The sequence below is a fragment of the Hyperoodon ampullatus genome (genome assembly GCF_949752795.1).
Source record: "Hyperoodon ampullatus genome assembly, chromosome: 20".
NCBI lineage: Eukaryota > Metazoa > Chordata > Mammalia > Artiodactyla > Ziphiidae > Hyperoodon > Hyperoodon ampullatus.
Genome location: NC_136933.1, coordinates 21424772 through 21444057, shown reverse-complemented (window position 1 = coordinate 21444057; position 19286 = coordinate 21424772). Strand labels below are relative to the sequence as shown.

At 40.6% G+C, this 19286-nt stretch overlaps 1 protein-coding gene across 1 annotated transcript; it reads right to left on the bottom strand.

Moving 5' to 3' along the window:
- Positions 1–6337: 6337 nt before the first annotated feature.
- TRIML2 (tripartite motif family like 2) lies at positions 6338–17385 on the bottom strand (the record flags this gene model as incomplete). The annotated part of the gene is given in 8 exon segments (XM_079726542.1): positions 6338–6909; positions 10523–10623; positions 10795–10817; positions 12829–12982; positions 12984–13057; positions 14146–14340; positions 16822–16917; positions 17197–17385. Coding segments are annotated over 8 exon segments (1404 nt in total).
- Positions 17386–19286: the final 1901 nt, after the last annotated feature.

Sequence of the window (19286 nt, the reverse complement as noted above, 5' to 3'; positions counted from 1 at the left end):
AGTTATAGCCTCTGTTTAGCAGACACTTTATGTGACCTTTGCCCCTAATGCCAGAATTACTGTATTCCATCCATGCAAGGATAAAATGCTGTACACGTGTAAACAGTGTAAACAAAGATCATCTGTTCTTGATGATTGAAAAGGCTTAAATCCTCCTCAGTGGATTCTCTTCTATTTGAAGCAAGTGAGTCAGGCCACGCCTTCATCTCTTCTGGATACATCTCAAGCTTTATACCTGAGCTAGAAAACTAGTCTGCTCTTGGATCAGAATACACTGAGTTCTGATTTTTAAAATAATGTATTCAGAGACATACTTGGTAAAACTTGGTCACTGGATCATGATGAAATGACACTAGAGAAGTCTATTTCATTAGGAGCTGTCATCTTTACAAAAAATAAAAGCAAGCAAACGAACAGATAATAATTCTTAAGAGTTCCTTTAGACAAAATTGTACTCCAAAGCTCTAAAGTCAGACTGTCATCCACTCATTGATGTCAGGGATCTGTGTTTTGTTTTCTCATGTCAAATACCTAGTGTACAGGGATCACTTAATAAATATTTGTTGGTTGTCTTTTTCACCATTCATTCAAAGCCCTCGCCATGACATAGTTTACATTTCCAGAGAGGGAAGACAGATAAGTTAAATAATATTAATTCAGGTAATGATCAATGCTATAAAGGAAATACTGTAGAGTAAGAGGTAAGAGAATGAAAGAGGATTAGATAATGTTCAGGGAAGGTTCTTCTTTGTGAAGAGTAGGCAGAGGAAGGCAAGAATGAAAGCTACACTTGGAAGAGTTTAGACTAGTATGGTAAGAGGGAAGATAGTAAAAAGTTTGAGTTGGGATATATATGGAAGGTAGAGTTAACAGTACTTGCTGATAGGCTGAACATAGAATGGGAGCAAAATAAAGGTGTCAATGATTTCCAAAGTAAACTGAGGCAAAGTGAAACTGTGAAGCTCACATAAAACATGGGATGCCACAGAGGTTGGCACATTTGGGAATGTAGTTGGCTCTGACTGGGGGTGGGGAAGACTTTTTTTTTAAATAACTTTATTTTATTTATTTATCTTTGGCTGCGTTGGGTCTTCACTGCTGCGCACAGGCTTTCTCTAGTTGGGGATAGTGGGGGCTACTCTTCGTTGCGGTGCGCAGGCTTCTTGTTGCGGTGGCTTCTCTTGTGGAGCATGGGCTCTAGGCACGTGGGCTTCAGTAGCTGTGGCACGTGGGCTCAGTAGTTGTGGCTCGCGGGCTCTAGAGTGCAGGCTCAGTAGTTGTGGCGCACGGGCTTAGTTGCTCCACAGCATGTAGGATCTTCCCAGACCAGGGATCGAACCCGTGTTCCCTGCATTGGCAACGGATTCTTAACCACTGTGCCACCAGGGAAGTCCCGGGGAAGACATTTGATGGATCTTCACATGTATTTTTTGTAAGTTTTTGAAAAGAGGCTGGTATGTCACACACCTCCTCCAGTTCCCCAAATCACTCTAGACCCAGGAAACTAGTATCCCTGCCTTTCCCTCCATAACAAGCCATGTAACTCCATGATGAAGATAAGGATAGTATATTCTCAGAGGAAATTCACATTTATAGTCCCTGGGCTAAGATTCACTGATGTTTGAAGTTCTGAATCTCAACATCAAACATAGGAACAGCTTTTAGCTTTAGGAATGTCACAGGCCACACAAAGAGTTAGGGAGACTGCAGCCAGTACCCTTAGACACCTCCCTTTTTCAAATAGAAAACCCACCAGCATCTGGAATCACCGTATAGTTCTCCTATCTGAAATAAGAAACACAAATACAGGGTAATCTTTAGCTGATTTCATTAGGATGAACACAAAGCTCATTAAAAGTACTCATTTAGGGAAAAAAAAGCTTACTCACATAAGGTTTCAAAGTAGTATACAAATACATAAATACATTTCATGAAAATAATTTTACATTGTCTCCACTGACTGCTTCTTTTGAGAAATGTGAATTTCACTTTCATCTTTACTAGGCCTCAACTTTCCTCACCTTCCCTTCCAGTCAACCTCAGATCTCACTGAATAACTTTAGGGATATACAGTCTGGGTGGAAAGAAATGAATAGCTTCATTTTTCAAGAGTTTGTATCACTATTTGGTGGTTTTTTAGCTTATTTTTGATTCAGTAAAATAAAGAACATCTATCTCTTAGAAGAAGCAAATGAGGTAATGCATATAAAGCATTTGGAAGTTTATCTTGAAGATAGTATATGTACAAACTTAAATTTTAATATGTAATATTTAAATTCAACAACGCTTTTGTCACCCTACCACATTCATTTACTGCTGCGGATAATTCCTCTCGCTTGGGGGTAAGTTTCTAATCTCACACTTCGCTCTCTTCAAGGCAAATGTCCCATTCTGTTGTATACTTTCCAATTTGTCAGGACAGCTAAAATGCAAGCTTCTCCAATTTTTTCCATTCCCCATCCATGTGCTTTTTAACTTCAGTTTACCACTGATGGCATTTATCACATTCTAATCAGGGACTCCAAGAAATCAAAGTTTCAAATCACTTGCCCATTCTCCATGAATTCATTATCTCCTCTATCCGAATTCCTTTTCTTTATCCAAAATCAAAAAAATTAATGGCAGTGAGGCCACTTACCTTTTCTTCTTTTAGCCCCCAGATTATTTCAGGCAGACTGTCCTGACTCTCAGGGGAAGGTCGCAGGTCTAGACTGGTATGGGCTTAATTCTTAACCCAGAAATGTGTTAGCAGTTCAGCTATAAAGAATCTCACAACTGAAGTATTCTACAAAGGTGTAAAGAAGTCATTTCGAGTTACAACTACAGAATGGAACTGGATTTTTTACTTAAGTGTTTTGCCCAAGGTACATTTATCATATGCAAAGTGTTCTAAGGGTAGAGATGTGTCCCCAGTGTGGTGGGATAATCCTACATGTTCTAAAACACTGGAGGCTCCTCCAGTGGCCGAAGAGTTCCTAGGTCTTACTTAGCCCAGTTATCCAAGACATACAGTTTCTTAAAGTGACTTCCAATTATACCTTACCCAATCAACGATCTTCTAAGACAGCAGGCTGACTGGCAGCCCCAGTCATATGAAACACACATGTTTACTCATTACTAAAGAAGGCATCCAAGGCTCACCTTAATCTTTGACCTAAGAGCCACCTCCCCAGCACTATCACCACACATCTTAACCTTTTAAGACTTAAAATTACAAGCCACACAAAAGGCTGGAGTCACTGACCAAACCAGTTGTTCTGTTTGCGTTTACTAACTTTCTTAATCTTGGCTCCATGTTGTAAATCACCCACGGACTTCTGTAAAAGTGATTCCTGGATTCCAGTACCAGAGATCTTGATGTAATTAGTGTGTGTGTGGGGGGGGGTAAAGGGTGACGGGGGTAAGGGGTGATGATTTTAAAAAATCCTCGGGCTTCCCTGGTGGCGCAGTGGTTGAGAGTCTGCCTGCCGATGCAGGGGACACGGGTTCGTGCCCCGGTCCGGGAGGATCCCACATGCCACGGAGCGGCTGGGCCCGTGAGCCATGGCCGCTGAGCCTGTGCGTCCGGAGCCTGTGCTCCGCAACGGGAGAGGCCACAACAGTGAGAGGCCCGCGTACCACAAAAAAAAAAAAAAAAAAAAAAAAAAATCCTCAGGTGCTTACAGGATACACAGAATCTGCAGACCTGCTGCTGCATGTGAAAAACTCTTTTCATACTAACCCGCCTGCTATGGGTTAAATTGTGTCATCCCCCACCACCCCCCATGCCCCCACAAGAGTCCTATCTCCCCGTACCTCAGATGTAACCTTATCTGGAAATAGGGTCACTATTAAGTTAAAATGAACCCATACTGTAGGGTGGACCCCGAACCCAATGTGACTGATGTCCTTATTTATTTTTAAAAAGGCCATGTGTAGAGACAGAGATACAGGGAGGACACCAAGTGAAGACAGAAGGAGAGAAGGGAGTGATATATCGATAAGACAAAGAACAAAGATGTCCAGCAAACCACCAGAAGCTAGGAGAGAGGCATGCAACCGTCTTCAGAAGGAAACGGCCCTGCGAACACCTTCATTTCTATCCTTCAGAACTATGAAAAAAGGCATTTCTGTTGCTTAAGCCACCCAGTTGTGGTACTTTGTTATGGCTGCCCTAACAAACTAAACCACCAGTTCACCTGAATTTATTTACTGACCTTTTCATTTTGACGTGGGTGCACCTCCCTTCCAAGACTTTAACCAATAACCATCACCTACCCAGCTCCATAATATACAACACTACTTGTTGCTTTTTCCTCACTTTCAATATGTATTTGAGAATTTATGTGCTAAGGACTGTTTAACACAAGATAAGATAATGAACAGAAACAAGCACAGTCCTTACTCTCATGGAATTTAGTCTAGTGGGAAAGGCAATCAAAGAATCGTCCAAATAAATATAAAATTGCAACTGTGCTTTGCATAAAAGAAGCTGTAACTGGTGCAATGATGTCCCAGGATTCTCCCTTGTTAAGTTTGTCAAGGAAGGCTGCTTTGTGGAGCAACACTTAAGCTGAATTAGCGAAAAAGGGGAGAGTGGTGACTGAAGTCAGGGAGGTGTATGTGCAAAGTCTCTGTGAGTCGTAGAAGGATACACTAGGCATCCATTTATTCAGAGGGTCAGTAGGCTGTGCTAAAGTATTATTTTCAAAGGCTAAAATTCATGGTCCTCATACAAATATTGACAGTGATATGTCAAAGATTTTGCTCAACTCAGTAATTAGTTAGGGAACCAGTTAGAGAGTAAAGTTTGTTGCAAGAGAAATGAGAAGCAGTTTAAATAAAATTGCTTAGGGTAGATCCAAAACTGGTTAATACTCTACATGGTAATAAAACCAAAACCTTTAAGGATTTCTTTTCTACCAGATAATTCTTCGAGTTAACATGTAACTTCAGTGTCTAGGTTCTCATCAGCTGGTAACTACCAAAGTCAATCGCAGATGCATTTTCCTAAATAATTTAAATAATCTTTTTGTGTTGGTTAGACAATATCTCAGACTGACATTGGTAGGACATGCTGCATTCTCTTTTGATTTCTAAGTTTGGGAAAATAGTTCTTAAGAGTCAAGTTGTGGAGGCAGTAGAAATTTGAGGTAAGATGAAGGTGAAGATTTAGACTCATATATACAATTATTATTAAATTCTCACATTTCCCTATATAGTAAATCGTCATCTTTCCCACAGGAAATTGGGACGGGGTTTGAGAACCATTGCTGAGTTCTAAATCTCAGTGTTTCAAATGATCATCTAACTTCCAGCTCACTCACCTGAGCTAAACCCCCTTCTCAGATCAGGGCTACTTTCCCCTTAAGTCTTGTGATTTGATGTGAAGATATGCAATGACTTTTTCCAGGCTTACATTTTTTACAAATTTGAGACAGAGCTTGCTTTTAAAATGATGATCCAGGTTTAATTCCTTACCCTTGTAACTTACTAGATACTTAACAGCTAGGTGACTTAAGGAAAATTAAATCACCTCTGAGCCTCAGCTTCTACATTTGAATAATAAAGATCAATACACACTTACAGGTTGTTAAAAACATAAAGGGAGATACACTATGATAAACCTTTCATTAAAAGTCCCTCTAATAAATATTTTTGTTGTCTTTTCAGCATTGTACGACCACCCCTGAACAAGGCTCTAGCAAAAAATTTTCAGTGGATTATCAAATAGAGAAAGATGAAGGCAAATACAAGACACCACTACATTATTTAATGTAATAGTTTTTCAAAGCAGTGAACTATCAGACTTCTTTTAAGAAATCTAATTTTCCTTGTAAGAGAGAAGTTGGATACTTGAAATATTTTTTAAATACATTTTCTGCAACACCTCCTCCCCACTGAGATAAGGTATCCAGGGAAATTAAGTTGTCCTCTATTTTGAGTGATGTTAGAAGTCTTGACAATGTCAGGAATAGGATGTCTCCATTCTACATGTCACTCTGACGATAGCCTCAAATCTAAAGTCTTGATTATACCCAATTCTGTTTTCAGAAATCTCTAGAGTCCTTAACCTAGTCTTAACGATCCCAGACTATTTCCGTCTCTAATTTCCCAATCTTATGCTGCATAGGCATTTGCTGTTCTAATTAACGTGCAGCCCTTCAGTTATTATCATCCATGATTCAGGTTAAATGTTACCTCTTCCATGGGTGTTGAAAGCCACATGAATGCAAAGGCTCTGGGGTGTTAACCTGGGTTCCAACTCAAGTGCTAAAAACCTTTTATTGGATTACTTTGTAAAATAATTTATATAAAGTCATGCTTGTAACATTCAGGCCTCCTGTGGTCTTAGATTTCACACCAAAGAAGATTGACGGCTAAAAGTACCATTACAAGAAGAAACATGAGGGAGGCAGATGCTCAGAGAGTCTGAATTCATGCCTCCATTTGAAATACAAAGAGAAAATACAGGCCTGAGAGCTCCTTGGAAGGTGAGATAAGAGAAATTATAGATGAGGGATCTCTTTGTCACATCATAGAAGGATATCTGGCCATACTCATAGTCCAGGAAAACTCCAACTCTGTGCATTTGCTCTCTCCAGGAAACCCTTTTTAAAGGGGGAAAGGCCCAGAAAGTATAATCAGTCCCCATAATGGATCCTGTGAATAAGACCTTATCTCCGGAAGCACTTCTGCTGGCAGAGCTTCCGTGTACCCCCAGCTGCCACTGTGTTGCCTTTTCCACATCCACCTCCCAGTAGTGCCGCCCTGAGGTGAAGCTCTCCACACCCAACACAGTGGCGCTGAAGTCAAATCTCTCTGGGTGACTGGGTACATCCTGCTGCACATTTCTGAGTCTCACACTTCTCAGATCCTCAGATAAGACCAGACAGGGATGAGCTGTTTTAGGGTCCAAAGTTATAGGTCCTGCAGGGAGAAAGAAATTTAGTTAACCTAGGGGTTTGTCAGTGCCAGAGACTGATGATTTCTAACATGCAGGGGCTTCCTCGTGAGTGGGCACGAGTCTCAGGCACAGATATGGGAGATGCAATCTAGGAGAGTACAGATAAAGGGACCCCTAAGCTCTGTTTCAAGAAATGGGGGAACTTCCTGGTGGCCTAGTGGTTATGACTCCCGTGCTTCCAATGCAGGGGACCTGGGTTCGATCCCTGGGCAGGGAACTAAGATCCCACATGCCGTGCTGCGCAGCCAAAAAAGAAAAAAAAAAGAAATGGACATCACAGAGGAACAAAGTCAATAAGATAATGGAAGGAGATGAAAATGAAATCTATCTGAGGAAGAAGAACAAAACAATGAATAATGAACTACGGAGAGGTTTAGAAAGACCTCTCAAAACAGAAAGGAATTCTGCCGGGCTGTAAAAATGACCTGATACTCAGTCCTAGCCCAGTATCACCTGAGATCCAACTCCAGTCCCTAAAGATCGTCTCCAAGCCTGGAGCAGCCAGAAACATTAAGTCTCCTAATAGAGCAGTTGATTCATGGCTCTATCCTGTGACTGAACTGCTTTCTTCATCTTAAATATCACCAAGATGTGACAGATACTTAGAAACTGATGCCAGCAGGCCCTTAATATTGAGTAAATCAAAAGAGAATATATTAGAGGCCAGGAATCCTGTGAGAATCCTCCAGAAAAATCAAGCTGAGATCAAGAACGCTCACTGTGATTTCTTATATGTGAATGAAAGTGGTACGTGCCTTCATATCGCTAACTGTTCCTTCTCATTTCTTTCTCTTCAACTTTTAAATATTCTAATTTCTCAGGGATTGGTCCTGGGTCTTACTTTTCACTACTTGTATTCTTTTCCTGTAAGTGCCTTTATATAGCCTCAGTTTTAAATATCTTCTATATGTTCATGACTTACTCCATAAAAAAGTTGACAAATACCAGTTGAACAAAATGCAGAAATTTCAAACATACCCCATCCAAAATGGAACTCCAAACTTATCCCTTCCCAGTTTCTACTTTTCAGTAGAACACTTATTACTTTATAGTTGGTCAAGCCATAAACCTGTAGTAGTCCTTGATTTCTTTCTTTAACATCTAATCCAGCAGCAAGTTTTATGGGCAAATGAACTTAAATCTCTGCACTTATTTCATATCATTATTAAAGTGGTCTTAAAAGCCACAAGCCTTGAATTTTAAATTTCAACTTGTCCCAGGCTCCTGGTATTTCCAGAAGACTGGCAGAAATAAATGCAAATTTTCTCTAGAAGTATGTACACCTTCATTCCTGTCCTCAAAGAACTTCTAAAAATAATATTTAAGGAAAAAAGGAAAGCTTACTATTAAAAAAATCATTAACCACACACTCAAAGTAAAAAAGTACTACTGAGTGAGACTAGCAGAAATAAATCTGAAGGACTTCCCTGGTGGCGCAGTGGTTAAGAATCCACCTGCCAATGCAGGGGACATGGGTTTGATCCCTAGGTTGGGAAGATCCCACACACCACGGAGCAACTAAGCCCGTGTGCCACAGCGACTGAGCCTGCGCTCTAGAGGCTGTGAGCCACAACTACTGAGCCCACATGCCACAACTACTGAAGCCTGCATGCCTAGAGCCTGTGCTCTGCAACAAAAGAAGCCACTGCAATGAGAAGCCAGTGCACAACAGAGTAGCCCCCGCTTGCAGCAACGAAGACCCAATGCAGCCAAAAATAATAAATAAATAAATAAATTTATTTATTTTTAAAAATCTGAAGAATTTTACATACTGGAATTGCCAGGCACAAACTCTACAGTAATTTTTGCTTACTATGTTTAAAAAAAAAAAAGAAAAACTTAAAAGTATCTACAGAATATAGGAAACTAAAGAAAGCAAGACTAAGTGGATTTGACAAAGAACTAAATAGATTATCTAGAAATAGAAATAAAATGTATTAAATAAAGTGCCAATGGATGATTACAAGAAAGCTACAGAAAAATATGTCTCATTAGCATAAATGCAAAAATTCTTTAAAAACCATTACTACATTGAATCTGGCAATATGTAAAATGGCTAAAACATTATTACCAAGAGTTTATCTTGGGAATGCAAGGGTGGTTCAACATATGAAGCAAATATAATTCACCATATCAATATATGAAGGAAAAAAATAAATATTTTGGTAGATATAGAAAAAAGCATCTAATAAATTCAACATCTGTTCATGATACAAAGTTTTAGTGAATCAGGAGTAGACAGGGAACTTCCTCAACTTGACAAAAGGCAACTATGAAAAACCTACAGCTAACATTAAACTTAAAGGTGAAAAACAATGCTTTCTTTCTTCCTGAGATCAGGAAGAAGGTAGATGATTCTCACCACTCCTATTCACCATCATACTGAAGGCGCTAGTAAGTGCAAAAGGTAAGAATAATACAGAAAAGGCTTACAGAAAGGAAGAAAAAAATTGTCTATATTTATACATTACTTGAATATCTTTGTAGAGAATCCCCTCAAAATCTATAAAAGTCACTAGATCTAATAAATCAGTTTAGCACAGTTGTAAGATACAATGTCAATCAATATACACAAATGAATATTTCCATATACCATTGATAAACTAGAAATAAAATTTCAATTAGAAGTTGATATTTAATTCCATGAGTAGAACTAAAAAATACTTAGGTATCTAACTAAATATGTACAATATTAGCTGAAAACTACAAAACACTGTTGAGAGAAATCAAAGACGACCTAAATAAATGGAGATATACCACCATATCCCTAAATTGTTCTATAGATTCAGTGTAATACCAATCAAAACCCCAGCAGGTTTTTTGTAGACGCCAACAAACTCATTTTAAAATTTACGTGGAGAAGGATTTAGAGTAGTCAAAGTTATTTTTGAAGGAACAAATCTGGAGAACTCACAGTGCCCAATTTTAAGACTTTTTGTAGAGTAATCAATCAAGCCAACGTGGTATTAGCAAAAGGATAGATACAATGATCAATGGACCTATTAGACTTGACATAGATCTGCTCGTATGTGCCCACGGATTTTCAACAAATGATGTTGGAACGATTGGATACACACATGTACTAAAAGAGGAGGGGAGTTGTACCATATCTCGAATCGTACATAAATATAACTTTAGGGGTCCCACTGGCAGTCCAGTGGTTAAGACCCTGCGCTTCCACTGGTTCAATCCCTGGTCAGGGAACTAAGATTCCGCATGCCACACAGTGCAGCCAAAAAACACACACAACTTTAAATGAACAATAGACCTAAATGCAAAAACTAAAACTGTAAAAATTCTAGAAGGAAATCTTTGTTGGGGTACAAAAAGACTTCTTAGGACACAAAAAGCATACACCATTTAAAAAAGAAAAAGGTAACTTCAAAATCTAAAACTTCTGCTCTTCAAAAGACACTATTAGGCAAATGAAAATATAAACCACAGGAGAGAAATATTTGCAAATAGAGTCGTTTTAAATCCTTAAGCTATCTGGAATTTCACTTATGGTAGGATGTTCATTTTATCCTCAAATACAAATATAAAGTGTCCTGTGATCATGGATGTGTGTCAACTCACTTTGCAGCACTTCTAGCATTTTGCTCATTCCTGTTATTTGGCATAAACTCAGGTCTGTGATTCGGGCGGGCTCTAGACACTGAAGCAGTAGTGACTCACTCCTGTTAAAGAAAGGACAATCTCAGTTACCTGTGCAGACCGCAGGCCCCTCCATCCAGAGGATGGATCTCATTACATGGCCTTGCTATCCGCACCCCAACATCTCTAACCCCTGTGTGCTCACAAATCAGATTGTGAATCTGACCTAAGTGTTTCCAAAATGAATAACTTACCTTTCCAAAGAATGTCTTGCATTCTATGGGGTGAAAAGAGACAAAATTACTAGCGGGTATTTGAGCCAAGCCTTTTGTGAATTGTGCTCATGAAAGTATTTTCTCTTATAATGAAATTCGATTTCCATGTAATTTCTTCAGCCTCGTGCTAATTCTCAGATACCAAATTTCGACACTGAATAGGAAATGTCAGAAAAATGCTTGAAATCACTGTTATATTCCCAAGGGAAATAATCTTCTATACCTCAAATTCACAATGCTCCGCATTCAAATTCTGCCCGTCTATTTGCTTTCTATCCTGGGGCGGGCAGGAATTGAGCCTGCTGCCCCGCGTCCTCCGCCTGGGCTTCCTGCAGCCACGGAGACAGGTGTAGCCTCGTGGGGGGGGCGGGCTCTGGGGGTCCCTGCCCCGGGAGGGTCCACCTGTGGGAAGGGTGGGCTTTGTTCCCCGAAGAGGGGCCTGCTGAGCCCTGGGTGGCAGGGTGGGGGTACATCTGGGACACCCTGGGCCCCAGCCAGCCCTGTGGTGACCCACTCAGGCCTTGGGCAGATGCAGGAAGTGGGGGACCTGGGGGCGCATGGGACGGGGCCACTGACCCGCGCTGGGTGTGGGAATGGGCCTTTGTGTGGCCGCAAGTGCTTCTGTCCCCTGTGGGTGTTGGGGCGTGGGTGTTCCTGGGCGGGTGGGAACCCAGGGGCGGCCGGTGGAGGGGCAGGGCACCCTCAGAGACTCCTGAGAGGCAGCGGGTTCAGGACCTGGGGGTGGCGGGCCCAGTGGGCCCAGAAGGAAGCCCCCTGTGGGGAAGGGCTGGGAGGGCCTGGCAGGTGGCAGGGGTGGGGAGGGGACATCCTTCAGAGGGTGGGAGCCACGGGCATGGTGGGGCACCCAGACCCTGGGGTGTGCCGGCTGCCCTGTTCTTCAGCCCCTGAAACAGAGGTTCCCGGACTCCAGGGCCTTGTGATGGATTGAGGCCCCCGGGGCATTTCTGCGATGGGGCTCTATCTTGCTGTTTATCTTCTTGGAATTTAAAGTTGAAGAGATTTAGAAATTGCTCTTTAGTCATTCATTTAAAACAATAATAAACTCATTAGTTATTAAAAAACAAACAAACAAACAAAAAAGAAAAGAATTGAGCCTGCTAAGCTGGGAATGGTGGCTGGAACCAGGTCAGGAACTGAATATAACTGGGTCACACCTATCTGCACTGTCTGGAACTGCGCATGGCTCTAGAACAGAACCTACGGGTTTATGTGCAGGGGCTTCTCTGAGTACTCATATTGCAAATGTGGGCTTGGCAGAAGGATTTAAACAGTCTTCAAAAGATAAAAATTTACTTTTTGAAAATAGTAATGCACGTTACTCAACAAAATTTAAAATACACAATACTGGGAATTCCCTGGCGGTCCAGTGGTTAGGACTCTGTGCTCTCACTGCCAAGGGCCGGGGTTCAGTCCCTGGTTGGGGAACTAAGATCCCACAAGCTCCGCAGCCTGGCCAAAAATAAAAAATAAAAACTACAAAGAATCAAAACAGTTTAAAAAACAAACAATACTATACAAGTAAGTCTCACCCTTGTTTCCCAAGGTTACTGCTGATTACAATGTTTGTGTTTATTTTGCCAGAGGTTGTCTGAATGTTAATGAGCATATACGTCTACACATATTCTCTAAATAACAAAAAGTTTTCTGCATGTTTTTTTCACTTAATGAGATATCTTGAAGATAATCTTTTAGTGCGTTTAGAACTGCTTTACTCGTTTTTTTATGGTTGCAGAATATTCTATTGTATGGATACATCATCATTTGACTAACCAATTATTTACCTTATTAAAGGACATCTCAATTCATATTTACTACTGATCAGTGAAGCAGCTCTATACATACTATTAATTTATAATGAGTCATAATGCTTTTGGTAGCCTTCATGTATGACTGAAGATCACTGGGTACTGTGTTCTAGAACTGGCCCCTAATGAGTACTGTCCACTTCTCATTTCTCAAATACTGTAGTGAAGGTTATTCCCAGAATCTTACCTGGAGCAACGCTGAGGCAGATTGCCCACACTTCTCCTCCAGCTCTGTGGTGACCTTCTGGAGGCTGCAGATCTGTTCAGAGAGCCTGACTTCACTCTCCCTCAGTTTACTCATGTTCTCTCTCCCCAAACAGTTCAGTCTCTGCAGAAGCATCCTTATTACTATTCAACAGCTGACAATTTCTCTTATTCGCTAATTCAACCATCTCTTTAAAAACCTGCTTTACTGCCTGCCACCCCAGAAACAGACATAATTAGATAAGGCCAGGATATTCCTCTGTGTCAAGCAAGACACCTCAATAGAAACTTGATTCTTTGACACAATATATTTATCTTGATGTGGACAGTATCCACATAGTCTACTTCATCAGTTCACAACCTGGACCTAAAACAGATCACTTTTTTTTGCTGTGCAGTTTTGTTCAGGAAGTTTCCTATTTCGTTCATTAAATTAAAACTATGACTTATTATAATTTAATTAAAAATTAAATTCATGGATGAGAATAAAATAGATAATCAAACCAGAAACCAGTTTCCTTTCTATCCTTGCAAAGAAGCTCCACCTAGTTAAATACACGAATGTTCCATGTTATTTTTTTCTTAACTCAAGTGATATCATATTATACTCCACTGCTGATCTGACAGCTTGCTTTTTTCTTAATAAATAATATGCTCTTGGAGAACATTCCTTATCTATACATATAGAGCCATGTTATCTTTTCTAAATGCTGACGAGCATTCCATTGCATGTCCTGTACAATGTAGTTCATGAGTCCAACATTGATGGATACAGGTTGTATCTACTCTCTTCCTATCAACAAATATTAGTAATAGTAACACCTAATACTTACATTACACAATAATGTACACACATACAAACACTATTTAAAGAGCTTTATGTCGATTATCACACTCAAGCCTCACAACAATATTATGAACTAAGGACCATTATCCTCATTTTACAGCTAAGGAAACCAAGTCAGAGGTTAAGCAACACATCTAAGGTCACCTAGAAGCTAGTAAATTGCGGAACCCAGATACGAATCTCATCAATCTGGCTTCAAAGACTACCTCAAAGCCACAGCTCTATACTGAAATAATTTTACCGCACTTCCTTACCCACGTGTCTTTTTATATGCATGTAAGTATATTTGCAAGATAAATTATCATCAGAAATAGAATTGCTGGATGACTATATCCCTTCTTTTAATAGATCCATGGCTGTCAGTGGATGTCTTATTCTGGAATTGACATAGTGTTCAGCTCTTCTTTCTCTCATTTCCCAAATATTGTTAGGATGCCATGTTTCACATCTCACCTGTAGTATTTCCTGGAACTTCTCCCTTAGCTTTGTGGCAAACTCCATCAGTTGTTTCTGACTGGCTTCTCTCAAGTTCAAGTTGAATCTGCACCCTTGCGGGCTCTGGAAGTTCACTTTGTTTTCTTCAATCATCAACCAGAACCTTATCCTATATTCAGACTCAATCATCGCTTTAAAATTCTGCTCTTCTTCCTTCACCATAGATGACAGAATTCAGGTTAAACACCACAGATAAATACCTACGGTTACTTTCCATCTATAATTTTAATATAAAGACAAGGAAATATAAAAGTACAGGGGAAGAAGTAACAGATATATAATACAAAGGACAGAGAGAAATTCAGAGTCAACATCAGCCAAGACATCAATACAATCTTAGAACATGAAATGCAGATGAAGAAATGTTAATTGACTTAGAAAACTGAGGAATCTATACAACCTTAGTGACCAAAAAGGACACCAGAAAAACTGGAAGGCAGCACCAGTGGCTTTTGCTGATGGTTTGGATAGAGGGTGTGAGAAAAGAGGAATCAAAGGGTGACTCTAAGGTTTTTAGACAAAGAATAGAGTTGCCAAAACATAGAAAGGAAAAGTATGGAAGGGATAGACTCCAGAAGTGGGGAGGGTATCAGCAGCTCAGTGTGGGATATGTCGATTTTGATTAGTCAGTTAGCCATCCAAGGAGAGATGCTAGGCAGGAAGTCGGACATGAAAACCCACCACTGGGAAGTCTGAGCTAAAGACATCCATTGGGAGTAGTCAGCTTAATGACCATATTTAACCTCCTGAGACTCTATGGAGTCAAGATTTATCAAGAACCTGACCATTCTCACCACTTCTACCACCCCTCCCCCACAGTTCACCATAACCTGTTTCTGACTATTGCAAACAGTCCCCTTCAGTTCCCCCCACCTGTGCTCTCACCCTCCTACAGTCTTATTCTCATTCAGCAGCTAGACTATTCCTACGAGAATGGAAGTTAGATCACATTACTGCTCTGTTCAAAAGTTTCCACTGGCGGGCTTCCCTGGTGGCGCAGTGGTTGAGAGTCTGCCTGCCGATGCAGGGGACACAGGTTCGTGCCCCGGTCCGCGAAGATCCCACATGCTGCAGAGCGGCTGGGCCCGTGAGCCATGGCCGTTGGGCCTGCGCGTCCGGAGCCTGTGCTCCGCAATGGGAGAGGCCACAACAGTGAGAGGCCCACATATCGCAAAAAAAAAAAAAAAAAAAAAAAAATAGTTTCCACTGGCTTCCTTTTTTCATTAAAAAATAATAAATTTTTAAAAAGAGAAAAAGAAAATCAACTTCCCTATAAGATGTGGCCTTCTGATCTCATCACCTATTAGCCTCCACTTCCTTCATAACCCCAACCAAGGACACACCAGTCTTGAGATCTTTGTACTTGCACTTCCCTCTGCCTAGAATATTCTTCCCACGACTGCACAGCTCACTTCCTCACCTCCTCGAGTCTTCTCAAAACCCATTTTGGAATGACAAGGTCCTGATCACTTTGTTTAAAAGTACATCCCATCACTCTTTCCTGCTTTTTTAATAAAATGTACAGCACTTACAATGTAACATACTATACATTTTACTTGTTTACCTCCACTAGAATGTCAGTTGCACAAGGCCAGGATTGTTTGTTTTGTTTTCTTTTCACTACTGAATCCCCAGCACCCAGCATAGCTCCTGGCAAACACTGGGACCCCAATATTTGTTAATATATGGTGCTTGGAGCTGAAAAAAATGCCTACCATCCTCAACTGGATGAGAATCTAGTATAACTAGCAGAACAGTTACATATGAAGGGAGGGTCGGAAATTAGAAGTGAAATGTGCATAATGGACGGTGATTCCTCAATTTGAATAGTAATTCTTTCTTTATTTTTTATTGAAGTATAGTTGACACAATGTTGTGTTAGTTTCAGGTGTACATCAAAGTGACTCAGTTACACATATATATTTCTCAGATTCTTTTCCCTATATATAAAATAGATATATATATTTAGATCTATAAATATATATATCTATTTTATATATAGTACTGTATATGTTAATCCCAAACTCCTAATTTATACCCCCCCACCCCAGAATAGTAATTCTTAAATTGCCCTTTAAATGGCTTCAGGATTTACATGGCCACCAAAAAAAGTACATAAGATGCTCATTCTCCTATGGCATTGTTATAAACTGTGCTATCAATCTTCCCCAATAAGGGGTACAAATGCCATCTCACTAACAAATTTAATATAGTTAATTTGTATTTCTCTTACCATGAGCTTATGGACCAATTCAGTATGTTCAAAAGATATCTGCATTTTCTTTTCTGTGAACTCTCATGTCTTTGATCATTTTTCTGTGGAGTTTCTAGTCTTTTGCTTATTGACTTTTTTTTTTTTGGCTGTGCAGCATGTGGGATCTTAGTTCCCCAATCAGGGATAGAACCCATGCCCCCTGCAGTGGGAGCCTGGAGCGTTAACCACTGGACCACCAGGCAAGTCCCCTGCTTATTGACTTTTAAGAGCTTTTTACACGTGAAGAAATTAACACTTTTCCTACCTATGGATTTCAAGTAGTTTTTCCTGCTTTGTCATTTGTCTTTTGATTGTGTTTATGTTATTCGCTATCCAACATCATGGGTAATTTCCCCCTAAGAATCAAGATAAGCACTGACCTGCATCATCACCATTCTTTCTCGCTCATCAGCCAATATGCTTTTAGCTACTTCAAGTTTCTCCTTCAATGTGTTCAATATCTCCTGGAATAACTTCTGCAGAGAAATATATCACAGAATTCCAGGTAAAGTAATTGCTTTACAACAGATAGATTCCTACCCTTAGATAACTGAAAGGCCAATAGCCCTGACTACAATGTTTTCCTAGCCTTGAAGTTGAAGGTCTAAATATGGTACTTATCTAGTATTCTTTGATAAACATCAACTAAGGGAATGGTCTAGGAGGATCAGAATATCTGTCCCCCAAATAAATAAGGGAATAAATAAGAGGAGGCAGCCAGAATGACAGTGGTCTGGGATCTGCATGAAGCTTACCCTATAATTCTCAGCAGCCTCTTGTACTCCATATATCACGTGATTCCTGTGCTCCTGGGACATGAAGTACTTGTCACAAAGCGTGACTTGGTCATCATGGCAGAACCGCTGTGGTGGCTCCAGATGTATCTCACAGCGGGCATCTTCTGGGATTTCTTGCTCTAACTGGGAGCGGAGCCTTTTGGACATGCCGGCAGGTGGCCCTATTTGAAAATTGGCCTGTTTCTGATGTGGAATACACCTCCCCGTACTCTGAAAAGGAAAAAAGTGGCAGTGTTCTGGTGCAGACACACTTATTAACCTCAGTCCGCAGTCAAGCGTCAGCAGGTCAGTGCATCCTGGACTCCTCAAATCCAGCAAATCTTTGGCAGCCACGTGCTTGGGAAAGGAGACAGAAGGAGATACACGAACGATCAAGTTTCCTAAGAATTTCAAGCAATTGGTTGAAAATTATTTACAAGTGACAACACAGCAAACCACCTCCCTGCAAGTCATTAAAAAAAAAAAAAAAAAGGGGACTTCCCTGGTGGTCCAGTGGTTAAGACTAAGCGCTTACACTGCAGGGGGCACGGATCAGGGATCTAAGATCCCACCTGCCATGCGGCATGGCCTAAAAAAAAAGAAAAAAAAGAAAAAAATAGTGCTCAAAGAAGGCACACTGCTGCAAAGAGCATGAGAGGAACTTAGGAGCTTCCGGGACTAAGGGGAGGCCAAAGCAGAGCCTAGCCTCAGGCACTCAGGTCTCAAATTAAAGGAATCACTCACCCAGTGCTTGCACGAGCCAAAAAGCAAGGGCCTCCTTGTATGCCTCCTTAAACCATAGAAAGGTGAGGCGCCGGGTTACCAACTTTAAGAAAGGGCTTACTTTCAGATTTCAATGTGCGCATACATGAGAAGCGCTCCCTTTTGGACTCCCTAAGTGCGCATGCGCCTGAGTGAGGTAAGGCAAGTTTTGCGCCCGAAGCCCAAGGCATGTCTCACTAGAGACTTGGCCATTAAAAGGTGTTCGTTAAAAAAATAAACAGGGCTTCCCTAGTGGCACAGTGGTTAAGAATCCGCCTGCCAATGCAGGGGACAAGGGTTCAAGCCCTGGTCCGGGAAGTTCCCACGTGGCGCGGAGCAACGAAGCCCGTGCGCCACAACTACTGAGCCTGTGCTCTAGAGCCCGCGAGCCACAACTACGGAAGCCCGCGTGCCTAGAGCCCGTGCTCCTCAACAGGAGAAGCCAACGCAATGAGAAGCCCACGCACTGCACCAGAGAGTAGCCCCCGGCTCGCTGCAACTAGAAAAAGCATGCACGCAGCAAAGAAGACCCAGCGCAGCCAAAAACAAATAAATAAATTAATTAAATAAATTTAAAAATAAATAAAACAACCCCCCCAAATAAATAAAACCTTTTCAAAAATAGTAAAGGGAAATTGCACACATTTATATGTACATATACATATATTTTTTCATATATACATGTATGTGCACATGCACAGATACACATATGTACATACAGATTTTAAGGAAACAGAACAAGGGATCTATAATCTCCTACATCCAGACAATTCCAGATAATTCTGATTACCTTGAGTAATCTACTCAAACAATTCTACTTTTTCACTAGAAACATTTTAATTATATTCTTAAAATGTATTACCTACTGAATTTGGGAAACTCTTTCCCAGTAAAGAATTGCCTTAGTTTCCTTGTTTAATCCCATCTCTAGCCGTTGTTGGGTGACACCATAACACCGAGTATTAATTTATCAAAATTCTCTAATTTACACCTGCCCATTCCATCTCATTAGCCAGTTCTTTTGACAATAGCCCTTTAAAGGAATTGACCTGCCAGAGCGCAGAACTCCCAAACTTCCATTTCTGGATTTATTAGCTTCTTCTGCCTCTCACACTCTTAATTCCATCCAAACTTGACCATCAACCAACCAATCTCTTCACTCTCTTTTAATTTTTAAGATATGCAAAACTTCAAAAACAAAGTCTGAAGTTGTTACTCTTATATACGTGATGACACTTATTTTTTTAGGGTACATATTAAACCAGCAGACTTGATTTGCCTTTTCACTGTGTTGACATTTGCACTGA